Genomic DNA, 27110 nt, shown 5'->3' with positions numbered 1-27110 from the left:
TGGGCAGTCTCCGATCCTGGAAGCTGTGCTGCGGTATTTCTCGGAGCTTTGCTGGGCGAGCGGGGGAGGGGAGGGAGTCGCTGGATAGGGTAGGGTGGGAGAGGGGGGAAGAGGGGTGGGGGTGATGGTGATGGTGATGGTTGCCCGGCTCTGGCAGCTGAGACTTTCTGCTCGCTAACTCCTGGGGAAGGGGAAGACCTGAATGGACCCGTTCCAGGTTAGTGAGCCTCCCAGAGTGGGCGAAAGCTTCTGCGCATGGGCAACAGGATCAGGCTGGCAGGGGCGCTGTGCTGGGCGGTAAAAGTGAGGTGGGGGAAGGGGAGAGTCTGCGTGTCTGTGTTTCTTTCCGTATGTCCTGTCCCGGAAGGGGACCTTATCACCACCTTCGCAGGCCCTGGACAGCATAGATCCTTTGATCCATCGGGCAATCCATCACTTATTAGACACTTATTAGGCGCCTGCTGTGTGCCAGGCTCTAGCTGGAGGCAGCTTCTGGGCTAAAGAAAAAGCTGGGCTGAGCTGGAGAGGAGCCCCTTCCCGGGGCCCAGACAGGAGGACTCCATTTCCCAGAATGCCTGTGTCATGACTTCCCGTTAGCCATGGCCTTCCCCTGTGGAAGACTCCATTTCCCAGAATGCCGAGATTCGGACATCACACAAATCTTGGCCCCTCCCCCTGTGGCACCCCGAGGCATTCTGGGAATTTCACCTGGGCCATCTCATCTGGGAGGCTCACAGTTGTGGTTTTTGGACCTTTTCTGGGTGAGGAAAGGGAAGGAGAGCGGCAGTCAGTGCGTAGTTGCAGCCCGGGGGAGCCCAGTGTAATGCTTGTGGTGGGGGAGGGGCTTCCTCAGAGTCTGTCCGTCACTTTAAAGGACCCCGGAAAAGGGACAAACACGGAAGTGCCAGGCTCAGGGGAGAAAAGGAGCCCGCAGCCGGGTCCTGCCCTTCTCCCAGGGGGACGTCTAGGTCAGAACAGACTCAAGGAAGAAGCAGGGTGGGGGGTGCCCGTGCCCCGACTTGGAGCACTAAGGAAATGCCAGCCCGCTCCCCGCCCCCACCTGGTGCCCGGCTCCCCCTCCATTTCTCAGTAACCCCTCCCCCCCAGCAGTCTCCCTAAGTCCACCCTGTGCAGTTTCTGAATGGAATGGAGCCAAAGATGGCGGCAGAGGTGGAGGGGAGGCTTCTGCCTGGCCAGTCCCAGGCCCTTCCCAGCTGTGGGGGAGGGGGGGAGTCTGGGCGCCCCTCTGAGCCCTCTCCTTCTCTCCTCCCCAGGCACACACAGAGGAAGTCTCCCCCCCTCGGCACTGCCACCTCCTGAAGGACCCCAGGGTGGCCCCAGCAGAGAGCCCGAAGCCAGAGGGAATGGCCGCCAGAACCCCGAGGCCCCCCTCCCAGGTGAGTGCAGCCCCTCCCCCGGCCAGGCCGGGGTCCCGCAGAACTCCGAGCTGGGTCTGTGCCAGGCCTCCAGGGGCCGCCCTGGCTGCCCCCCATCCACTGTTCTGGGCTTTCCCCGGCCTCAGTATCCCCTGCCTGGATGAGCGCCCAGGATCCCTCATCCGCCCCAGCTCCAGGGATGGCCCAGGGAGGAGATTATAACTTGTTACTTTTAAGCGGTTTCTGGTGGAAAGTGGGACGCTGCACCCACGTGGTGGAACCAGGGGGTTTCGGCACATCAGAAAAGCGTCTTAACTGTGTACTCTTGTGTCTTTTACCTACGGTTATAAAGCTGCTGGGGGTGGGGTGGCTCGTCGTAAGGAGACGCAGGGATCTCCCGGAGCCACCGAACTCTCCGGATTTTCTACAGGAAGTTGCCATCTATCTGATCACTGACACGGATTGCTCCACGCTGGGGGCAATGCACAGTTTTATCCCGTATAAGCACTGAGATTCTTCACAGTCACGGAAAAGTGTTAACAAGTTCCTTTACTTATTTGTGCTGAGCCACAATGCTGGTTCGGCCCAAACTGTAGCTCAGACATGTTCCTCCCAAGGCGTGGCGGTGTTAATTGAAGGACATTCCATATGGTGTCTCCATGGGGATGGACAGAGGCCCCTGGAGGGGTGGAGACGACACTGGAATGGCCCTTGCAGAGTTTCAGCTTTCTAGGGTGTGTTGAGGATCTGGGGAATTGGATCTTCCTGTGCTTGGAGACTCAGCCTTTCCTCACTGTTCCTCCCAGGGGCATTCCAAGCTGAAAATTAGGGAAGGGGTCAGGAAGGGGTGAAATAGAAGAGTATAAAATATGTAAAGTGAGAGAGATAAAGACCAAAGACCTGCTACCATTTTGTTTTGTTTTGTTTTTTTCTTTTTGGTTATTTGCCCGTAATCTAGCCCATTGATCCACCCCCCCCCCTATCTCTTAGCCTGTACCATATTGTTTTGATGATACTGCTAGGCCACCTTCCTTCGCATTATTCTTGTTAGTTCCTTTGTTATTCGTCTTTTGTTCTTCCAGATTTTTCCATCATTTTTTCTAATTCCATAAAAAAGTTTGATCCGGTATGGCACTGAATAAGTTAATTTAGGTAGGATCGTCATTTTTATTATGTTAATTCAACCTAGCCATTTTTCTTTCTTTTAGATTTTGGACAGTGTCAACTGACCACATTAAATGACCAATCAGTTAATAAATTAAAAAGGAGAAATTCTGTTAGTGTCTTTCTTTTGAATTAACTCAGTCACCAAAATATATTTATGAACACACCTTCTTTTCCTCATCATACTTATTCTTCTTTCTGCGTAACTAAATAAAAAATGACAGAATATATTCCAGTAACAAATGACCATCATACAGCAAAGACAGCATGTTTTGGCTATGGCACATCATACCCAGTGGTTTCCCAAACTCTCACTTTAACACGAGACTTTGCTTCTTTACTTAGCTGGAGAGTGATCAGAGTGTGATCCCATATAACTCTATGGAATCCTCTTTTTGCTTTCATCTACATAAGAGTATTTCAACCTTTTAGGAAGTTAAGTAGAGAATTCTTTTTTCTTTGTTTTTTCCTCATTGGTCACTGGTATATTTCCCCCCTAGAATACATAGTACATGCTACCTTCTCAGAAACTCTTCAAAAAAATATTCTTACCAGATCAACTCTGACTCACGTGATGAGGAGGAATTTCAGGTCACCTCTTCTCTTTCCCTCATTCCACAGGGGAAAGCATTTCAGAGTAACACACTTCTCCAGTTTTTACTCTTCACATGATTCTCACTTCGGACACAAAATGCCTTTGTCAGTATTCCATTGGGCTCTGAATGACAGGTCTACAGTGCTGGCTCTGACACCTTTCGAGGTTAGGAGTTTGGGCAAATCCCTTATGCACTTCAGTTTCCTCCAGTCGGTTGATGAGGGCTGTACCAGATGAATTGTGAGCTCTAAATCTTGTGACTTTTGCTGTTTTAGGGGTCAATAACCTTCAAGGATGTGGCTGTGGACTTCACCCAGGAAGAGTGGTACCTGTTGGACCGTTCTCAGAAAGAGCTGTACCTGGGGGTCATGCTGGAGAATGTGCAGAATCTACTCTCTGTGGGTAAGGATGATTTTCTCTGTTAACTCTGAAAATCCCCATAAGGGAAATGTCTTCAATCCAGGTCAGATGTATAGGATTTTGAGCCTTTGTCAAAGATTAAAAAAGGAAAAGTGCCAATCTCTGCCTAGAATTCCCCTCCTTCTTGCTTTTCTTAAAAAAAGTTTTTGAATTATGTGATGGGAAGCTGAGATTTTCCTTTCTTGCCCCTGAAATTGTTTCTCCTCTGTTTTAGACAGCTTCAGGTAAAAACTGAAACCAGTGTTCTAGATTTACATTTGTGAAGCCAATCTCAGAAGGCATCTAGTCCAGCCTCTAATTAGACCTGAAATTTTTGTTTAAGTGCTCTGTTTATACCCAGTCAGCTTTTCCTTGAAGATGGGCAGTATAGGGAACCCTCTACCTGCCAAAATAGCCTCTTCCCCTTTGGGCTGGGTCTAAATTTCTTTTTATTAAGTATTAATGGAGGAGGCAAAGCCAAGAAGGCAGTGTGACAGAAGGAAAAGCTGGAACCACCCTGAGAATCTCAAAACCTTAAAAATGTGTGTTTCAATGACCAGAGTCACAGAACAAACATGAGTAAGAGGGAAGTGGCTCTCTTGAGGAAAACAACTTGAAAGTCGTACAGAAAGGGCCTATTTTAGATCATAAGGGAAGAACTAGAAGTAAAATTGCACACAGAGGAGTGCAGACAATCCACCCCCCACCTCTTGCTCCAGGTATTGAATCTAGGCTGTAAAGATAATTTTAGGGTTGTTAAAAATCTAGATTTAATTGGTCACCAAGGGAAATCTCAAATAAAATACCCAAGTCTGTCTGGAAATTTATGGTAATTTAATTAATATAGAGGGAAGGAATTTAAGGAGAAGTAGGGAAGAGGATATAGGATTTCTCCTGATCCCCACCTCTAGGTCTCTGAAGAAGATAAGAGGCTTCTAAGAGGATAAAGTTGGAAAATAAAGGGGAGAAACTCACCACTGAACTGGACAATAGCTTGTAGCCATGCTAAGATGCCAAAAGGCCTAGCACTCTGCCACCAGCCAACTCTCCACCACCAGAAAGGTCCCTGAGAGAGGAAATGAGCCAAATATATAGACCTTTCACTCTTGTGTCTCCTCTAAATGCCCATATCTTTTAGAGTTCTCATCTTCTTTGATTAGATTATATCTTTAGAGTAACTTAACACTTCTTTGTTAAGTTCACCTTTTGTGTATTGTGTGTGAATTGTGATTAATTTAACCTTTATAGTTACTTAAAACCTTTTTGTATTAATATCTTAAAATAGACTTAACTTAAAGTTCTAGCTTCAGTATAAGGTAAAAGTTAAGTACCTTCATTGTTCAATCAGGAGCTTACAACTTTGTCTTCCCCTAAAGTATGATCTAAGTAGGGTGGAGTAATTTAATGTTCACAATCCCCCCTGACTTTGTTACACTAAGTATCTTCATTGTTAAAATCAGGAAATAGCTAAATCCAGTCTTCACAAGGCACAAGCCCACCTCTATCCAGGGACCCTTCCTCAGCCTACATTATGAACCCTTCCCACACCCAGCCCTTGGAATACATGCTGTGTGTGCTGTCCTTGGTGTGGTGTCACAGACAGACATTTCTTCATGACTTTAGTGTAGGAGCTAATGCCACTTTTGCTCAGTGGTCTTTCTTGGTCCCCAAATCAGGTGGTCCAATCCTGGGGTTACTAAGCCTGCCTCCCCAACAAGGCTCTCTGAGCTTTTGGCATAGCCTTAGCTGGATTGTTAGCCTTGCTATGGCTTTCCCTGAGCCTTTTGCCTTCACAACAATCATCACTTATCACAGCTGAGAGAACTCCTTTTATCAGGCCTGATTCTGTTAGCATCCAATTCTTGGTTCTACCAGCCAAGCAAATAATGACTTCTCCTTTACTTATAAGTCAAATTTGTTTAATTCCCAAGTGTCTGTGCTATTTTGCTGCCATGGGTTATATTCTGTAATATTCTGGGTCTGCTGTGTGACTTTTCTTCCGAATCAAATCTGCACTAAGCATTTGGGGTGAGATATCTTGCTAAGTGTGTACCGATTATGCTGTGCTATCTTCTGGTGCAGTAAGTGTGGGGTTAGATTGAGCAATAGAAGGGTTGAAATACATTTTGAAAGCTTACATTTGGTAGAGAAGATTATACCTAGAACCAGAATACAAGGGTGTTACATCAATATAAGTTACGTTTTTCAAGGTAGCTAAACCACAACAATATTAATACTTGGGCTGGGGTAAATTGTTAAGAATGATCAGTCTTAGGGAGGCTCGTCACCTCCAGGGATTGTTCTGCCACGTGAACTGTTTTTCTGGCTGCTTATCTCCAAATCATGGACTTCGGTGATTGGATTGGACAGCTGGATTCTTTCATATTTGGCTGTTTTTGGAAGGTTCTCTGCTGTAGGTGTCCATTTCCTGTAAAAGTCAACCATGACCTCCATATTATAATTCTGGTTTTTGTTTGTTGTTAATAGGTTACTCCAATTCATGTTCAGTGATTATACAAATGAATTAATTTACAAGAGGTTCATTGTAAATCCAATTGAAACAAAAACTTGGGGTGGGGTACAGTCTCTTAAGTAAGGAGTGGAATGTATTTGATTGCTATACACATTTAAATTTCTGGGGCTTCAGTTATTTCACTTTGATTATAACAATTTGCTTTGAAACGAAAAAGCAGGGAAAGGATTAAACACTGTTTGACTTCAGTTAAGAATCAGGGTTATTGTAACAGTCCGTCCTGCGGCTGCTACATAAGGAATTCCTTGGTGGGTAATAGCCTGAGAAGGAGCAAGGACCCTGAGGATTATGGGTGATCAATTGAGAGACAGACACAAGTTAAATTTTTGTAAGGAATAGCGCTTAGTTCCTGATAAGGTTTTCCTTGGAAAGTAAATTAAAGGAAAAACCTGACAATAGAGAGAACACGTGGAACTGAGTATTCCGAGATAGAAAACGTGGCGACAGAGTGCCGCTAGTGCTGAGACACATGGTGAGAGAATAAGTGAGTGGGAAACAAAAGAACAAAGGAAGAAGATATTTAGAGAGCCAGAGTAGGGCTCCCAAGAAGGAGAGATCCAGAAAGCCAGAGCCAGAGAGAGAGAGAGGCTGGAGCTGCCCTGTTCCTGTCTTTTATTATGGTGATGATTGGGAGGTACGTAATGCATATGTAACAATGCATAGTGGATTGACATTGGTTTGAAATGCTAATGACATACATGATAGAGTGGGTCAATCCAGCCCAAGCTTTACAAACACTTTACAAAGGAGCCTACTTAGAACAAAGGCCTCATGTCCCGCTTAAGATCCCTGCTCAGGAATGATACACTGGAATGTTACAATTATTAATCAGTCATTATTAATTTCATTAATTTTTATTAATATTATTAATCAGTCATCCTATTAATCTATCTTTCTTTTCGAATGGTAGACACAGATCATTCTTTTGACATTGCTTTATTAATTCTTAATGTCTTGTAAGATCATCGGCTTCTACTTGCCCGTTTCTAGTTTTTAATGATTGGTTTTTCAGCTAAGATCTTTTGATTTTCCTTTTCCTTTTTTTTTTAATTTAAATTAATTTATTTAGTGAATGTAGAACATTATTCCTTGGTTACAAAAATCATGTTCTTTCCCTCCCTCTACTCCCCCCCCCCCCCTTCCTGTAGCTGACAAACAATTCCACTGGGTATTACATGTGTCCTTGATCAAAACCTACCATGGTGTTGGTGTTAGCATTAGGATGTTCATTTAGAGTCTACATCCCTCTTAGTCCATGTAATCAAGCAGTTGTTTTCCTTCTGTGTTTCTACTCCCACAATTTTTCCTCTGAATGTAGATAGTGTTCTTGCTCGTAGATCCCTCCAAGTTGTTCAGGATCACAGCATTACCACTAATGGAGAAGTCCATTATATTCGATTGTACCACTGTATCAGTCTCTGTGTACATTGTTCTCCTGGTTTTGCTCCTTTCACTCTGCATCACTTCCTGGAGGTTGTTCCAGTTCCCATGGAATTCCTCCACTTTGTTATTCCTTTGAGCACAATAGTATTCCATCACCAACATATACCACAATTTGTTCAGCCATTCCCCAATTGAAGGACATCCCTTCATTTTCCAATTTTTTGCCAACACAAAGAGTGCATCTATGAATATTCTTGTACAAGTCTTTTTCCTTATTATCTCTTTGGGGGTACAAACCAAGCAGTCTTATGGCTGCATCAAAGGACAGACAGTATTTTAGCACCCTTTGGGCCAATTTGCCCTCCAGAATGGTTGGATTAATTCACAACTCCACCAGCAATGCATTAATGTCCCGATTTTGCCACATCCCCTCCAGCATTCATTACTTTCCGTTGCTGTCATGTTAGCCAATCTGCTAGGTGTGAGGTGATACCTTAGAGTTGTTTTGATTTGCATCTCTGATTATAAGAGATTTAGAACCCTTTTTCATGTGCTTAATTGATAGTTTTTATTTCTTTAACTGAAAATTGCCTATTCATGTCCCTTGTCCATTTATCAATTGGAGAATGACCTGATTTTTTTGTACAATTGGTTTAGTTCTTTATAAATTTGAGTAATTAAACCTTTGTCAGAGGTTTTGTTTACGAAGATTGTTTCCCAATTTGTTGCTTCCCTTCTAATTTTGGTTGCATTCGTTTTGTTTGTACAAAAACTTTTTAATATGATGTAATCAAAATTATTGATTTTACATTTTGTGATTTTTTTTTCTACCTCTTGCTTGGTTTTAAAGTCTTTCCTTTCCCAAAGATCTGACAAGTATACTAGTCTGTGTTCACCTAATTTGCTTATAGTTTCCTTCTTTATATTCAAGTCATTCACCCATTCTGAGTTTATCTTGGTGTAGGGTATGAGGTGTTGATCCAAACCTAATCTCTCCCACAGTCTTCCAATTTTCCTAGCAGTTTTTAATCAAATAGTGGGTTTTGGTCCCCAAAATTGGGATCTTAGAGGTTATCATAGACTGCCTTGCTGAGGTCATTTACCCTAAGTCTATTCCACTGATCCTCCTTTCTGTCTCTTAGCCAGTACCAAATTGCTTTGATGACCACTGCTTTATAGTATAGTTTGAGATCTGGGACTGCAAGACCTCCTTCCTTTGCAATTTTTTCCATGATTTCCCTGGATATCCTTGAGCTTTTGTTCTTCCAAATGAACTTTGTTATAGTTTTTTCTGATTCAGTAAAAAAGTTTTTTGGTAGTTCGATGAGTATGGCACTAAATAAGTAAATAAGTTTGGTTAGGATGATCATTTTTATTATGTTAGCTCATCCTACCCATGAGCAATCAATGTTTTTCCAGTTGTTTAGATCTAGTTTTAATTGTGTGGAGAGTGTTTTGTAGTTGTGTTCATATAGTTCCTGTGTTTGTCTCAGAAGATAGATTTCTAAGTATTTTATATTGTCTGGGGTGATTTTAAATGGAATTTCTCTTTCTAATTCTTGCTGCTGAAATGGATTGGAGATATATAGAAATGCTGATGACTTATGTGGATTTATTTTGTATCCTGCAACTTTGCTAAAGTTGTTGATTATTTCAACTAGCTTTTTAGTTGATTTTGTAGGATTCTTTAAGTAGACCATCATATCATCTGCAAAGAGTGATAGCTTGGTCTCCTCATTGCCTATTTTAATACCTTCAATTTCTTTTTCTTTAATTGCTACTGCTAGTGTTTCTAGTACAATGTTAAATAATAGAGGTGATAATGGGCATCCTTGTTTCACTCCTGATCTTATTGGGAAGGCTTCTAGTTTATCCCCATTGCAGATGATGTTTGCTGAGGGTTTTAGATAAATACTGTTTATTATTTTTAGGAAAGGACCTTCTATTCCTATGCTTTCTAGTGTTTTCAGTAGGAATGAGTGTTATATTTTGTCAAAGGCTTTTTCTGCATCTATTGAGATAATCATGTGATTTTTGTTGGTTTGCTTGTTAATGTTGTCAGTTATGTAGATGGTTTTCCTCATATTGAATCATACTTGCATTCCTGGTTTGAATCCTTTCTGGTCATAGTGAATAACCCTCATGATCATTTGCTGGAGTCTTTTTGCTAGTATCCTATTTAAGATTTTTGCATCTATATTCATTAAGGAGATTGGTCTATAGTTTTCTTTCTCTATTTTTGACCTGCCTGGCTTTGGAATCAGTACCTTATTTGTGTCGTAAAAGGAATTTGGTAGAACTCCTTTTTTGCTTATTCTGTCAAATAGTTTGTATAATATTGGGATTAGTTGTTCTTTGAATGTTTGATAGAATTCATTTGTACATCCATCTGGACCTGGGGAATTTTTTTTAGGTAGTACTTTGACGGCTTATTCAATTTCTTTTTCTGGTGTGGGGTTGTTTAGGTAATCTGTTTCTTCCTCTGTTAGTCTAGGCAATTTATATTTGTGTAAATATTCATCCACATCACCTAGATTGCCATGTTTATTGCCATGTAATTGGGCATAATAGTTTTTAATGATTGCTTTAATTTCCTCTTCATTAGAGGTGAAGTCTCCCTTTTCATCTTGGATACTGTCAATTTGGTTTTCTTCTTTCCTTTTTTTATTTAGATTGACCAGTACTTTGTCTGTTTTATTTGTTTTTTCAAAGTACCAGCTTCTAGTCTTATTTATTAAATCAATAGTTCTTTGATTTTCAATTTTATTAATTTCTCCTTTGATTTTTAGGATCTCTAATTTAGTCTTCATCTGAGTATTTTTAATTTGTTCACTTTCTAGTTTTGTAATTTGCATGCCCAATTCATTTCCCTCTGCCCTCTCTAACTTGTTAATATATGAACTCAAGGATATAAATTTCACCCTGAGTACTGCTTTGGTTGCATTCCACAGATTTTGAAAGGACATCTCATCATTGTCATTTTCTTCAGTGAAATTATTGTTTCTATGATTTGTTCTTTAACCAATTCTGGAAACTCTTATTATTTAATTTCCAATTAATTTTTGATTTGCTTCTCCATGTGCCCTTACTAATTATTATTTTCCTCACATTGTGATCTGAGAAAGTTGCATTTATTATTTCTTCTCTTTTGCACTTGTTTGCAATGTTTTTATGCTCTAGTACATGGTCAATCTTTGTGAATGTACCATGTACTGCTGAAAAGGTGTATTCCTTTTTGTCCCTATTTTTCTCCACATATCTACTAACTCTAATTTTTCTAAGATATCATTCACTTCTCTTACCTCTTTTTTATTTATTTTTTGGTTTGTTTTATCTAGTTCTGATACAGGAAGGTTCAGGTCTCCCACTAGTATAGTTTTTCTATATTTCATCCTTGAACTTCCTTAGTTTCTCCTTTAGAAATTTGGATGCTATGCCATTTGGGGCATACATGTTGAGTACTGATATTTCCTCATTGTCTATACCGCCTTTTATCAGGATGTAATTACCTTCCCTATCTCTTTTAAATAGATCTATTTTTACTTTGGCTTTCTCAGATATCATGATTATGACTCCTGCCTTCTTTTTATCAGTTAATGCCCAATAGATTTGTCTCCATCCTCTCTTACTTTTACCCTATGTGTGTCTACCTTCTTTTTGTGTGTTTCTTGTAGACAGTATATGGTAGGGTTTTGGTTTCTAATCCACTCTGCTATTCACTTGCATTTTATGGGTGAGTTCATTCTATTCACATTCAGAATTATAATTACCAGGTGTGTATTTCTCAGCATTTTGAACTCCACTCCTAGTCCTTCCTTTTCTTCTTTCACTATTTCCTTCTACACTAATGTTTTGTTTTTAATCAGTCTCCCTAATTCCCACCCTTATTTTACTTCCCTTTCTGACCCCCTCCCTTCTTATTCCCCTCTTATTTTCTTTACAGTCTTTTTAAACTACCCCCCCCCACCTTCTCCCTCCCTTGCACTGCTTCCCTCTCCATCAGTCCATTTGTTACCCTTCTATTTCCCTAAAGGGTGCGAATCAATTCTCTGCCCCAATGTATTTAATTGTTCTTCCCTCTTTTACTCAATTTCAATGCACGTAAGAGTTGAGTATTTCCTATCTCCAACCTCTTTACCCTTCCAGTGTATTGTTCTTCCCCCTCCTGCCGTGAGCTTCTTTGTGACATATAAATGTACCCCCTTTTGTTTCTTTTCCCATTTCTTTTCCTTTTTGGTTTGATCTATCTTGCTTTTCATGGCTTCCAACAGGTCATTTCTGGTCTTCATTTTGCTTATTTCATTTGATTTCTGGGCTTCAATTTCCAAGTGGGAGATCCTATCTTTTAAACTGTTATTTTCTTTTTGAACTATTTCCCACTTTTCTTGCCACATCTCTTCCATTTTTCTGACAATCTCGGATTTAAAGTCTTCAAGAACTTTTGACCAATTCCCATTTTTTTCCGAAGGTTTGGGTGTGTTTAATTATTTGTCATCTTCTGCTGTCTCTTCTTTAGTCTGGGTTTTTTTTTTTCCTGCATAAAAATTATCAAAGGTCAACTTTTTTTTTTGTATTTCTGGGTTTTAGTTCCTGGGAGTTGCTGGACATTGCCTTGTTCCTTCTTGGTCAGATGTCTAAGTGAGGAATGTGGGTGATCTTTGTATTGGGCTCTGGAGACATTTTTGCCCTGAGGATATTTTCCCTAGTTTTCATCAGTGTCTGTCCAGCTGCTATTAGTGGCAGGTCCCTCTCCTAAAAACTTACAGATTGCCTGGGAGTGCCCAAGTGCTTTTTTTTAGTTTTCTGTGGTGGTTTGCTGTGAGCCACCCCTTCTCCCCAAGCTCTGGCACCCTATGTCCACATTTCCTCATCCTCCCAGTGTCCCAAGTCTTAATTTCTCTTATGGTTAAGGCTGTATTGACTTCAGCCAGCCTCCCTTCTAGAACTTAGAAGTTTGTCCCATGCTCACTCTGACTCTGGAAAAGTAAGTGAGGTGGGAGAGGGGTTGGGAGCTCACCCCTTGGTGGGGGAAATTTAGCCCCCTTTTAGTGTGGAAATGCCCTAACTTCACCTACCTTCTGTGTTGTGCCCTACCATGGAACTCCTTTGTTCGTTTGATTTTGGTTTTGTCGTTTCGATGGGTGGAAAGAAGAAAAGCTCTGCTTCTATTCTGGAGCCATCTTGACCCGGAAGTCGGTAGATACAGTTCAATGATCTATCAGACAACTATATCTGAATTCAAAACTCAAAAATAATATTAGTTGCAATTCTAATTTTACCTCCAATGATAAATCTCACCAACTACATCTTGGAGCTGAAAAGTTTCCAAGATTTACATATACAATGACAAGTTTTGATCTTATAAGTCATGATAACCAAGTTTCAATATTCACTAACAATGTTTAAACTATCTGGCAATTCTTCCTAATTTACACAGAAAGAGGGTTAACCATTTTGTTGGGAGCTAAATCTTGTAAAAATAAATTTGCGAGTTATAAAATAAAATATTTCAATGGAAAAACTGTTCAATATAGGTTCAAAACTGTTTGGATACCTTTGATAGTGGTAATCAAAAGTGTCCTCAGTGATGAAGTGAAGCTCAAATGTGAACTTCCCTTCAGGGCCAGGCACAAGGATGCTAAAGGGACTCTTATAATAAACATAAAATGTTTATTGAAATATGCAAGGATAAACAAGGATTTCTAATTCTAAAGGATTCTAAATTCACCCAAATAAACTCCCAAGTTCCCTAAGGAACCTCTTCTTCTGTGTTTCACAGGCTACAGTACTCCTCCCTGATCTGATAACCCAAATTTATACTATCTAAATAAAAACTATGGCTATTATCCTTATAAATTTTAACTTTGCCTTCAAATTATAAACAGTAAAGGCTGCTGGTTGAGTCTCAACAAGAATCTGGTTAGGACTCTGAGCCTTAACAGACTGAGAGTCCCAACCGAAGACCAGGTTTTTGGTTTTTTTTTTTTGTCTTCTCAGAATTAAATAATCTATAAAAACCACAATTGATAGTCAATAGTGTTTCCCAAGTTGAGAAAGGAAAACCCTGAGCTCCTTCAGGTCTTTCCCTTGTAACAGTTAAAATTTAGGGGAGACGGAGGACTGAGGCATCTGAGGCAGGTAGAAATTAGTTTCTCTCTGCAAGAAGTATTATATTTTTTAGAGGTTTATTAAAGGTTAAAGATGAAAGAATATACAAGTAAGAAACATGTGCCTAGGCCAGAGGCCTAGACAAAATAACCTCACATCACGCAAGAGACGCCCCTGCTGCAAAATGGAAGTCCAAAAAGAGCCAAGAGAGAGAGAGCCCGTCAAAAGCCTTTGAATCAGCTTAAATACCTTCTCGATCTCAGGCCAGGTGAGATTACAAGGCATTCTGGGGAAGTGGAGCAAGGAATTGTGGGGATTGTAGTCCTGTATTCGAGTCTATTTTTTTACATTCCCCTGTATGATCATTTTTGGAAAAATTAATTTTCCCCAAAAGGATCATAAAAACATAATAAACTTAAAAGATTACAATAGTGGGAGGATAAGAGAAAAAAGAATAAAACCAATAATTGCTGAACACATTGACAAAAAGCCGTTAGGGGGCAGTCCCCTTTGGCATAAAAGTATACATACAAATAAATGTTCAATCAACCACACCCAAAGTTCAGTTTTGTGCAACTTGTGGTCTGGAGGCTTCTTCATGGTGGCTTCTCCAACAGTTCAGTTCTGGATTCAGAGAGGTAGCATCTTCTTTACCTAAAATTCTTCTCAAAAGGAATTTAAACTTTGCAATTTAAATAATGATATTTTTTTTACATTCCCCCGTGTTGTGGGTGATTGAAAGATTCAGAATCAGTTTGGGATGCATGGCTGAGGTATGAGGTATATGAATCAATTGGCAAGAGATATTAAAAAGACATCAGAAAAATCAAAAAGAAAAGAAAAATTTTCTGGATGAAAATATAGACTATCAAAGTCTTATGTGTAAAAATTCCCAGTAGAAGAAAACTAAATCTTTAACAGGTCCTTGAATCAGGGCCCAATTAAAATGATCTAAGCAATGATGCATTTACCCAGTCAGTAGCCAGGACTACAGAAAGATACCACACTATGAGAGGCAGAAAAGAAAGGGACCAGATTATAGAAGCCAAGTAGGAGCCAAGATTTTGGGGATACTCATCTGTGAGTATCTTCAGAGTGAGTGTGGACACAAGGAAAGCCTATGTCTTAACACATGTTAAACATAGTAACCTCGAGTCTTCACACTAGGTTCAAGACCTTTGTATTGGCCTAGAAGTGCATCAATCCATCCTGGATTGGCCTTTCTTTGGCTCTGTGCAATGGCTCTTGTGTGTATATCTTGTCCTGGAATCAGACAGAATCATTAAGCAAAGTCCCATAATTTATTTAAATAATTAGTGGCATCGTTTTTATAGTCACAAGCTTTTTGGGCATGTTCTGACAAATGTATCTTACAATTGTAGTACTGAAAAGTGAAAAGGTTAAAGAAAATCTTAATGCTGGTGACATGTGCTTCAAATATAAAAAGGAGAGAAAAAATAATAAAAACTGAAAAAGTATATTGCACATGTAAGAAAAATATAATAATAAAAGCTTTAAAAAATTCAAAAATATAGCTTATAATCATTGACACTCTGTGTCAGTTAAGAAAATATAAAATGCAAGGCTTTCTCACCAAAAAATGAGATCCATTTCCTCTTTGTATCTGGCCATGATCACTGTGAATAGAAGGCAAATGAATTGAACAAGGTTAACAATTTTTTCATCTTTAAAAATACAGTAGGTACAAATATGTAGTTATCAAAATCCCCCAAATTCTCAATAGCCCAATTAATTACAATAGCAAACAAACACACTTTCATATTTCACATAAGTTGCTGTATGACATTTTTAAAACCTATGAATTGGTGGACATTTGTCACAATTTTTACAAACGTAGCAATCCTTCAACCTTGGTAATAAACATTTTTTTTTAAACAAAGTAAAACTCATCTAGGGTTAAGAACATAATCAAGAAATCTATATATCATTCTGGTGCAGGTAAAGTAGTGAGCTGAAGAGCATAAATAAAGGGGTGCTCCTTTATCTTGGAGGCTTATAGGGATACAAATGCCCTGAAATTAACTGCCCAATTTCCATTCACATGCGGGAAGGTTGGGATTTATAAAATGTATTTCACTTCAGCTAGTGGGCCTTACCTCGTGGTAGGGGCAGGCAAAAATAACCAGATTGTTTAAAAAAAATTCCAAAAATCATATTTAAAAAACCCTTAAAATCAAATCATTTGAGGTATGTAGCACATTAAATTTCCAAAGGTTGTTAATACAATTATAACCAGTTCTGAAGTCCATCTATCCTCACCAAATAGAAAAAAAGCTGTTTTTTCATATATGGGCTTATTCACAATATTTGTTCAATACAGTTACAGGGGAAAAACAACAGAATTTTTAAAACTCAGTACATTCAAAATAAATTCAATCAACCTTCAGTTCAAGCAGAATAATATTGAATCAAGTAATATATGAACTTAAAATCACAAAGTTAAACCATAACAAAAAATGCAATAGAATACAGAGATTTTTATAAACCATTGGAGTCTGAAATGCCTTAGAATATAGCCTTTAGTCTTTAAAGTTCCTTGGGTGGGTTTTTTGTTTGTTTGTTTTTAATTATCCATTTAAATGTCTATTGTCCCAAGGTAGAGTAGCAAAGGCTATAGATCTGCTCAATCTGCTCGGAGCCCCACAGCTGGGGAGTATCTGAGGCCAGATTTTAACCCAGGACCATGCTCTCAGTTCCCTGAGCCACCCATTTGCAAATTCAAAGTTGAATCTTTGGGCTGAATGTTTCTTCTGGCACGCAGGTGAAATCAATGAAATTACAAGAACAGTCAAAAATCCTTTTAAACAGCCCATTGCTTTTTAAGTTTCTGTTTGAAAAATCTGTTTCTTCTCCTCTCCCTTTTCTCTCTCCCCTGCTCTGATCCCCCTGTGGCCAATACCCCCAGCCACGTGGAGGCTCAGCCTAAGGGAAAATTACCCGGTCTCCTTTCCCTCTCGTCTCTCCCCTCCGCCCACATGGCCAATACTGTTACCAGCTGGTCGCAATGAGTCCTCAGCAATCTGCTCCAAGGATCTGGGTGATGAGCCGGCTGGGTCGGAGGCCAGATGGGTGAGAGACAGACTGCCAGGGTGGGTCGGGCCGGGAGCTGGAACACAGCTCGGGCACCAGGTGAGAGGCCAGGAGCAGAAACAGGAGCCGATCAAGATGGTTTTCTAAAGAGTATCTTGGAGAATCGTGGCTTTTAAAAAAATTCTCTAGGCTAAAAAAATTTTGAGAAGTTCTCATCCAATCTAGTGGTCGCCAAAAACTGTAACAGTTAAAATTTAGGGGAGACTGGGGAGACTGAGGCATCTGAGGCAGGTAGAAATTAGTTTCTCTCTGCAAGAAGTATTATATTTTTTAGAGGTTTATTAAAGGTTAAAGATGAAAGAATATACAAGTAAGAAACATGTGCCTAGGCCAGAGGCCTAGACAAAATAACCTCACATCACGCAAGAGACGCGCCTGCTGCAAAACGGAAGTCCAAAAAGAGCCAAGAGAGAGCCCCCTCAAAAGCCTTTGAATCAGCTTAAATACCTTCTTGATCTCAGCCCAGGTGAGATTACAAGGCATTCTGGGGAAGTGGAGCAAAGGCTCATGGGGATTGTAGTCCTGTATTCGAGTCTATTTTTTACACCCTCAGACAGAAAGAGGCAAAGATGTTCCTCCTCCAGCCCTGACAGAGTCTCTCAGTGTGTCTCTGCCAACTGCCAGCGAGTAATTGACACAGAAAACCGGTTTGTAACTGTCACATCTGAAATTAACACGCTCTCTCACCTGCTTCAAACTCCAGTTCTTTTCTCAAGCAGCCACTTTACTTCTTGTCTCTAAATTAATTTTAAATAAAATACTTATTTTCTAATATCATCCTTACAATCTCCACCAACATTATCTTGATGAATGATGGCTAGTATAGGGGCTGATTAGTAACTTGGAGGAGAATCAGCATTATCTTAATATATAACAGAATACTTTTTGTGCATTGTCAGCCAATTTTCCTTGAACTTTTTGTTTACAGCACAAATCATGTCATTGCAAGGAAAACATAATCAGTTTGTAACAACTTGCTTCTACACATAGTTTACATTTAAACACATGTTTTCAGTTTTTATAGAATAAGGTACATGTTTTGGTAACACTCAATATATAATAATTTTGTCAAAAATCCAATGCTTGTGACTGCTTAGGTTGTAGTATTATTTTCCACACCATATCAAAATTCAGTGAGGCTGTTAATTAACACCTTAGGTTTTAAATTTACTATGAGGGAGGGGTTAATACATTTGTCACTTAACTGTCTATAATTAACAGTCTTTCTTCCAAATCCTATATGATTTCTGGATTGGTCAAATTTTTCTAATCAAATGCATTATTCATTTACACTGTTTGCTTATCACATTTGGCCTTATCCAATTCAGGTAAAAAATAAATTTTCTTTACAGTATAGCTACATACATGCTGCATTTTTATACATAATTACTCATTAGATTGTATTTTAATGCATGGTAATTTACAATGGCACTTCACAATCACAGATTAATAATATTTGAACTTCTTTTTCCTTAATATCTTTAATTTTTACATTTTTTATCTCAATTCCAATTTACTCAAATAACCTTTTAGGAATGGTCAGACAATCAACATAGTAGGCATTATTTGACTAAAATTTTGTTATCTTAAAGTTCAGTTTTAAGTTGCCACCATAGATGTGAATTTTTTGCTTTTTGTAATTTTTTTGAATAAGCATAACCACTTAAATTGAACCAAATTTTTGTATAGGATGTATCATCATTTTTTAACTTTGGCATTTAATAAAATGGTAGTTTTGAAAGTTTTAGGAAATTCTAAACAATTTTTTCTTTGTATTAACTGTTTCTTTTTCTCTGTATTTCTTTCTTAAATTTTTGTAATCCTAAAATGTTTAATTTAAACCAATTTTTAAATTTAAGCCAATTCTTTTTGATGTTTTATATTTTTACCATTTATTCGTATTATCTGCAATTCTCCCCTTTTTAATTTTAAATTTGTAATGTTATAGATGTTATAAAGTTGTTAATTAACTTCTTACTCATTTTTACACTTTATAGAGCTTGAGTTATCACAGGTTTCTTAAGTACTTATATACCTCAGTGGTCATTGTACCTCTCCGAGTCAGGGCCTTACAGGTGACTGTTCTACAAATTTGTTCTTACACATAATTACATTTTAACAAATTTCATGTTAGTCTTTAGATCATGAATTCCTTCCCATATATTGCACATACTTTAAAAAATATTTTCTGTATTCTAATCAAATACAATGCTCTTTAAATTTCCAATTTGTAATATACTAAATTCTTAATGCATATATCATTTTTGTATTACCAGTTTTTGAAATCTTTATGTTAAATATGTTTTTACCTGTTGCTTAATATAGTGGTACATGTTTTAAAGTAACAATTTCTATCCAAAATTTAGATCAGGCAATAGTCTTCTTCATATTATACAACATCTTTTAATAACTTGATATTAAATTCTTATATACTGTGTACTCATTTTTTGCAATTCTCAAATTCAGTTTGACAAGCATTTTTGGTAAGTCTAATAATTCAAATCTGTAATCATTATACATCGCAAGTACTAATACACGACTTTCACTATAAGTTTTGTATATTCTTGAATTTTGCTGAAATTCTGTTTTTGAACTGGTAACCAATTATAATGAATGAATTTTACACTGTACCATTAGTAGCTATTCAAATCAAATCATGTTTAAAGTTATGTGTGTGTGTGTGTGTAGTTGTGGTGTGCTCTCCCTTTCTGAGGGAAAAATGTGGGGAGGGGATGCGGAACATATATTTTTGCCTTTGTTCTCTGTTGGTTTCTTGTAATTGTGGGATCAGATTATCCCTATCTTCTCTTTATCATTTCTGCCCTCTCCTTTGTGGTCAATGAGGATATTTTGAATATTTGTCCTTTATATGTAGCCAATTAAATTATCTTAGAGTTTAGGAGATTCAAAAATCCACAAAATTCTTGAATTTTCCAAATGTCTGTCTCTTGTCTGTCTCCCCCATTTTTCCAGAATGAATGGAAAAGTCAGAGAGGGGTTAATTTTTCCTAAAATGTAACCCTCTCATTGTGATCACAGACAATATATAGACAAAAGACATATCACAAAACATAGAACATAGACTGATAACACAAACAACAAATCCCAGCTATTTCATGTATACTCTTGACAATGTAGAACATAAAATTAGGAACTAGATTCTTCTTTTCACCCTGGCATAATAATCTGTTGTTACAAATCATAGCTGCACTAAAAAATTCTGTGGGAAAAAGAGGCTTATTAATAATGAAGGAAGAGAAAACAAAAGAATGAGTCAGAAAAGGGGATAACTATTTGCAAGAAGTTGAACTGACATCTGACAAATTTTAGTTCTAAATTTTCATGCTCTAATAGATTTCCTAAAACAAACAACTCACTCAGTTTACCTTTTCTACTCTATGAATAATGCCCTTGTCACTGGGGGGAAAGGTTCTCCTTACCTGTAATCCATATGCCTCCAGGAGGCCACCATGATCAGGAGCCATTTGACAGGTCCTAGGGGGTCCTGACAAACATTTAGGGGTCCCAAAGGAGTGAGGAGAATGAGACATGAGGAGAAGGATGAAACGCATCAGGAAGGCCAATGAAGCTGGTAGCAATCAGAGGCAAAGTTTATTGATCACTGTTAGTATTTTATAGAGAAAGTGGCGTAGACTAAGGAATTAGATAAGCAGGGATGATGGTTAGTAATGATTTATAATCTTAGTACAATGACTTTAGTTTACCTCACCAAAACTTAGAACTTTCTACAGGATAATAATTCAGTATGTCAGTATGTAATCATCTAGTCCAGATTCTGAGGGAAATGTTTGCTTCAGTGAGTAGAACAAGAACCAACTGTTGTTGCCAAGTGCAGGAAAGGTTTTAGGGGCCTCATGTGATGCTTAGGCTACGTGCTGCACAGATTCTGGCCAGACCATGGTTTCCCAGAGACCTTGCCATCTGGTGTTCACTCTCACTACTGGAGGCCACAACTTGGCCAGTTCAAACCTGAGTTTTAGTCCTTAACCCCAGGGCAAAGTACCTCCCAGTTCTCCGAGTCCAGCAAGCCATCAGCAGTGTCTAGAGGAGATTAAATCAGCAGCTTTCAGAGTGCCTGGCCCACAAGCCATGGTATCACCTTGGAAGAAAGTTGCAGAGAACCAGAACTATAGCTGAGGGGAGCAGCAAAGAAAAAATGAAGTTTAAGAGAATGCTCCCCTCTACCCTGAGAACTGAGATAGAAGTCAAAGTGTGGGGGGGGGGGGCAGAGGGGGGGGAGTCTGGGAAAATGAGCAAATAGCAAAAGAAACATCTAACCAAAGAAAATGTTTAAGGAGGCAAAGAAGAGCAAGACACAGGGATCTGGCAGGGATTGGGATACAAAAGCCTTCACATGCAAAACTTCAAATAATAATGGGAATTGGTCTCAGGTGCTGGAACATTTCAAAAAGGAATTCAAAACTTAGAGTGGTGGAAGAAAAATGGGGGAAACAAATGGAAGTGTTTAGAAAAGAGTTTCTTAAAAAGTAGAGTTGACCAAGTGGAAAAAGAGGGTAAAAAAATCCAATGTAGAAGAGTTCCAGGAAAAATATAATGGACCAAATGGAAAAGGAGGATCAAAAGGTCATGGAAGAAAATCACTCTTTTAAAATTAGAATTGGGTATGTAGAAGCTAATGACTTACTGAGACATTAAGAAACAATAAAATAAAAACAAAAGAATTTATAAATAGAAGAAAGTATGAAATATCTGACTTAAAAAACCCCACTGATGTGGAAAATAGATCTAGGAAAGATAATCTAAGATTTATTAGGCTACCAAAAAAAAGCCTAGATGCTATATTATAATAAATTATCAAAGCAAACTGCCTTGATATTTTTGAATCATTGGTTAAAAGAGAAATTGAAAGAATCCACAGATCATCTGAAATAAATCCCCAAATGATACTTCCCAGAAATATTATAGTCAAATTGAAAAAATCTGATGCTAAGGAGAAAATTACTCAACTCAGCCAGTAAGAAACACTTCAAATATCATGGGACAACAGTGTTGGTTACACAGAATCTGGTAGCTTCTATATTCAAGGATCAAAATGCTTGGAATATGATATTCTAGAAGGCAAGGAAACTAGTTTTATAATCATGAATTACCCTCACATCAATACTGATTATATTCTTTCAGGCAGATAAATCATTATTTAATTTTTAAAAAGGGGATGTCTAAGCATCCTTTTTTTTTTTAAACCCTTACCTTCCATCTTGGAATCAGTACTGTGTATTGGCTCCAAGGCAGAAGAGATGGGGGTCAAGTGACTTGCCCAGGGTCACACAACTGGGAAGTGTCTGAGGCCAGATTTGAACCTAGGACCTCCCATCTCTAGGCCCAGCTCTCAATCCACTGAGCTACCCAGCTGCCCCCTCTAAGCATTCTTGATGAAAAAAAATAGACTGAAACAGAAAAGTTTGTCCCAATACAAAATTCAAGAGAAACATAGAAAGGTAGATAAGAAAAATAAAAATTATAGGACTCAATAAAGTCAGATTGTTTATATGCCTAGTGGAAAGATGATGCTTATAATTCTTAAAATTGCTCTCCTTATAATAGTTATTTGAAGTATATTTGCACAGAGATTATGATACTAAAGTGTTTAGGAAGATATGCAAAAAAAATTAGGAGTGAAAAAGAGGATAGCACTAAAGATAAGAGGATAGTAACATGGGGTAAATTTCATCAAATAAAGAGGCATGGGAAGAAAAACTTACAGGAGAGGGGACAGTGAGGGTGGTGACAGATAATCAGTATAACTTATTGTCATCAGGAATAACAGACTCATAAGGGTATAGAATCTTATCTTACTCTTTGGAGGAATAGGAGGAGAATTAGAAAGGTGGTAGAGGGAGGGGAATAATATAAGGGAGGTGATATAGGGGGAGTAATTAAAAGTCCCTGGAGAGAATTAGGAGGAGAATAAGAAGGGTGGTGGTAAGAAGGGGAAATGGGAAAATGATTAAAAGGGAAACGTGGCCAGACAGTGAAAGGAGAAAGTGTAGTATTAAAAGAGGAAAACAAGATGAAGGTGAATACAGAGGTGGTAATCATAACTGTGATTGTAAATAAGATGAACTCATCAATAGAACAAGCAGATAGAATGGATTAAAAACCTGAATCCTGTGATATGTTGTTTACAAGAAACACATTTGACCTATACAAGTAGGCATAGAGTAAAGAGAAGGGGATTGTAAACAATATGGTAATAAAAAGTCTAAAACTAGCTAATGGCCCCTAATTCTGCAAGTTTATCCTTATTATCACTTCATTCTTCCCTCACATCTCAGGGCAGAGGATAGGAATGGAAAGGAAGGGAATAAGCATTTCAAAATACCTGCTCTTGGTCCTCTACTGGATAAAGAAATTCATAATTATCATTCATTTCACAGCATCTCTGAGTTTGATAGTCTTATTGTCCACAATTCATAACTTGCCCAGAAACACCTGCTTACCATCTCTCTGAGCCTGGATTAAATTTACTTTACTGACCCCCAAGTTCGTATCTCCTATCCCTTCGCTATCAGCTACCTTTCATTTCCAGATAATGTAGATTTCGGAATGTGCCTCTCCTATTACAAGAGGTAAATAAAATGGAACTTTCTGATTGAAAATTGTTTCCATAATCTCTGCCTTCCTGCACATGTCTCAACAATGAATACAACAGAAGCCATTCTGTAGGCCTTACTTGCATGCCCCCTTTAAGAGGACCATATATTTTATTTTTCTCTCCTGATCCCTAACTTCTTTCTTATGCCCAGGGCTTCCAGTTCCTAGAGAAAATTTTATCTCCTGTTTTCAGCAAGGGGAATCGCCATGGCTGCTAGAGCAAAAAGGCCTATGGAGCTCCTATCCAGGTGGGTGAGCTGAAAATAGGCATAATATATTTGCATCTGTGGAGAAAAGAAAAGAGAAAAAGAAGAAAAATAGTATGCCATTAAGTCCAGACATACTAAATATTCATCTTACTTTACAATCTACCATAAATTAGAAAACTTCTATTCTACTTTGAAACTTACTGCATAAGAGTTAAAAAGACTGAAGTTGTTTTTCGGCTTAGCATACAAAATTTGCAAAGAATGACCATGTGATAGTGCATCCAAAATGATGAGAACAGAAAATCTGGAAAGTTACCTGAGATTCACAAAATTATAAGAATAATGGAGGAGTGACATTTTCGGAAAGATAGAAAGGGCAATGGGGAAGCACTGTGCAATACTGCAGACAAAGCATGCTCAGGCACAGGGTTTGAGTTGTAGTCTAACTGCCAGGAAGTTGGTTAGGTCATTCCTCCATTCTTCACTCATGACATGAGTTGGAAAGTATGATGAGAATCTTGGGCCTACCTGTGTCACAGATCTGTTGTGAGGTTTTATTGTTATTGTATATGAAAGTATTCCTAAAATCATCCATCTTGCCGAAAAGAGCAGATGGTATATCCAAAGCCTGGTTCTGGTTGTCTAAGTTTGAAAGCTCCTTTTTTCTTGGGGAAATAGAATAACAACCAGTTTACTTTCTGCCACCAGAAGACAGAACTTACATTTCTCTGTGCATATGTGTCCTCTTTCCTTCTGTGTTTTAATCTTTTTTTTTTCTTCAGAGGCAGAGCTTAATTTTGACGTGAAGGATATTACAAAGCTGAGCCTTTTTGTGGAAGGATATAACCCCCAAAGATGCATGAATGAGGGTCCCCATGACTTCATTTTGAGAGAAATCTGTGACTCTACTATCAAGGTAAATAAAAATCAACAGAGTGACTGTGAATTTGATGAAACTGCAGAGAAATTCAGCCAATATTCTGTTCTAAATCAGTATATGAAATTGACCTCAGGAAATGACTGTTGCCAGGATAGTGAATATAGGAAATGCTTTCCTGAAGAAGTAGTACTTGTTCAGTCACCCGAGAAACTTCCTGAAATGCCCATGTATCAAGGTAACCTAGAGGTAATGGCCTTTGGCTGGAATTTAGACATCATTAGACATTCAAAAAGTAAATGTGTTGAAATGGTTTCTGTGACTGATAAAGGTGAGGGACCTTTCAGTCAGAATTCTGAGTTTGCCACGTGTCAAATAATCCCTTCTGGAGAGAAACCTTATGAATGTAAACACTGTGGAAAGGCTTTCACACAGAGGGGCAATCTTGTTAAACATCAAAGAATCCATACTGGAGACAGACCTTATGAATGTAAACAGTGTGGAAAGGCTTTCACACAGAAGGGCCATCTTGCTATACATCAGAGAATCCACACTGGAGAGAAACCATATGAATGTACACAGTGTGGAAAGGCTTTTACAGTGAGGGACAATCTTGCTAAACATGAGAGAATCCACACTGGAGAGAAACCTTATGAATGTACACAGTGTGGAAAGGCTTTCACACAGAGGGGCCATCTTGCTAAACATCAGAGAATCCACACTGGAGAGAAACCTCATGAATGTAAACGCTGTGGAAAGACTTTTACATGGAAGGTCTCTCTCGCTAAACATGAGAGAATCCACAATGGCGAGAAACCTTATGATTGTAAACACTGTGGAAAGGCTTTCACACAGAGGGGCCATCTTGATGCACATCAGAGCATCCACTCAGGAGAGAAACCTTATGACTGTATACAATGCGGAAAGGCTTTTACAGTGAGGGATAATTTTGTCGCACATGAGAGAATCCACACTGGAGAGAAACCTTATGAATGTAAACACTGTGGAAAGGCTTTCTCAGAGAGGGACCATTTTGATGCACATCAGAGCATCCACTCTGGAAAAAAACCATATGAATGTAAACAGTGTGGAAAGGCATTCTCTCAGAGGAGTCATCTTGCTAAACATCAGAGTATCCACACTGGAGAGAAATCTTATGAATGTAAACAGTGTAGAAAAACTTTTCAAGGTTGCAGCTATCTTGCTGCACATCAGAGAATCCACACTGGAGAGAAATCTTATGAATGTAAACAGTGTGGAAAGACTTTCACACAGAGGGGTTCTCTCACTACACATCAGAGAATCCACACTGGAGAGAAGCCTTATGAATGTAAATACTGTGGAAAGGCTTTTACAACAAGGGACAATCTTGCTCAACATCAGAGAATCCACACTGGAGAGAAACCTTATGAATGTACACAGTGTGGAAAGGCTTTCACAAAGAAGGACCATCTTACAACACATCAGAGAATCCACACTGGAGAGAAACCTTATGAATGTAAACACTGTGGAAAGACTTTCACTCAGAGGAGCCATCTCACTACGCATCAGAGAATCCACAATGGCGAGAAACCTTATGTATGTACACAGTGTGGAAAGGCTTTTACAGTAAGGGACAATCTTGCTAAACACGAGAGAATTCACACTGGAGAGAAACCTTATGCATGTAAACAGTGTGGAGGGGCTTTTACAGAGAGGAGATCTCTTGCTGCACATCAGAGAATCCACTCAGGAGAGAAACCTTATGAATGTAAATACTGTGGAAAGACTTTTACATGGAAGGTCTCTCTTGATAAACATCAGAGAATCCACACTGAGAGAACCCTTATTGTATCGGATAAAAACATGCATTATTCTCTAGCATACATTAATTAGTATTAGTAATCTCAGATTGGCAACTTCCTATAGAATATCAGTGAAAGTTAGATGCCCTTCAGAAGGGAGATACTAATTTCTCCTTATGAAGAGTAGAGAGATCCCCAGCTTTTCATATATACATAAATATACACCTTCAATTCACTCTTTTCTAATATGGCCAAACCCCCCCTTTTTGTCCTCTTTTAAAAATTATTTTTATTATGGGTTAAGAGGTTAGATTCCTATTTCCATGGGAAAAGTCTTAGAACTTACAGCTACAATCTTAATTCCTTGTCCTAAATGTTTTCGTCTGAAAGACCTTTGCCATATCTAAATTCTTACTCAACTTAGAAATTTCAAATTTAAGGAATGCTTCCATGGGTTCAAGATTGCTGGGAAACTTAAGGGTAGCACAAGATAAAATATATGCAGACATTGTATCATAAAGAGATAGTGGGTGCCTAGAAGAGTCGTATTGTGTTAATTTACTATATATTCTGAGTTCATTTGTATGTCCTTGAAAGTTGCTGTTGTGTCAACCACTCAAAACAGTGCCCTCATTGTCTCCTGTTCTCTAATAAAGGCCACACATTTTCCTGCAGGCTTCTAATTTTCTGTCTTCTCATTCAGATGACTTTGGGATGAAGATCCCGAGAATCCACTCCACACATTATGAACATAAACAATATGGAAAGATTTTCACAAAGAGGGTTCATTTTGCTAAATATCAAAGAATCCACACTGGAGAAATAATTTATGAATATCATCAATTTGGATAGGCTTTCACATAAAGATACTTCATGTCAGAAAATCTTCACTGGAGGGAAACCTTGTGAGTGAGGCTGATCTAATATGTGCCACT

General features: G+C 38.7%; 1 protein-coding gene across 3 annotated transcripts; it reads left to right on the top strand.

Annotated features, from left to right (window-relative positions):
* Positions 1-26849, top strand: LOC130458149 (zinc finger protein 260-like). 3 transcript variants are annotated; one of them, XM_056821216.1, is made up of 5 exons: positions 1-217; positions 1275-1397; positions 3411-3537; positions 23458-23553; positions 24297-26849. In XM_056821216.1, the coding sequence occupies exons 1-5, from the start codon at positions 203-205 to the stop codon at positions 26264-26266; spliced, it is 2331 nt and encodes a 776-aa protein (XP_056677194.1). In that variant the 5' UTR covers positions 1-202; the 3' UTR covers positions 26267-26849. The 3 variants fall into 3 exon arrangements, with proteins under 3 accessions (XP_056677194.1, XP_056677195.1, XP_056677192.1); XM_056821214.1 differs by lacking the exon at positions 1-217 and adding an exon at positions 271-761; XM_056821217.1 differs by lacking the exons at positions 1-217; positions 3411-3537; positions 23458-23553; positions 24297-26849 and adding exons at positions 241-761; positions 1807-3404.
* The last annotated feature ends 261 nt before the right edge of the window (positions 26850-27110 follow it).

This window comes from Monodelphis domestica, chromosome 3 (assembly GCF_027887165.1).
Source record: "Monodelphis domestica isolate mMonDom1 chromosome 3, mMonDom1.pri, whole genome shotgun sequence".
In the NCBI taxonomy this organism is placed as follows: domain Eukaryota; kingdom Metazoa; phylum Chordata; class Mammalia; order Didelphimorphia; family Didelphidae; genus Monodelphis; species Monodelphis domestica.
This window is presented reverse-complemented; position numbering and strand designations above follow the sequence as displayed.

Excerpts from the sequence above, each read along its gene's own strand:
- LOC130458149 (XM_056821214.1), top strand. The coding sequence starts at position 600 with ATGGCCTTCCCCTGTGGAAGACTCCATTTCCCAGAATGCCGAGATTCG. Across the intron at positions 762-1,274 it reads GGTTTTTGGACCTTTTCTGG|GCACACACAGAGGAAGTCTC; the intron begins GTGAGGAAAGGG and ends TCTCCTCCCCAG. Across the intron at positions 3,538-23,457 it reads GCAGAATCTACTCTCTGTGG|GGCTTCCAGTTCCTAGAGAA; the intron begins GTAAGGATGATT and ends TCTTATGCCCAG.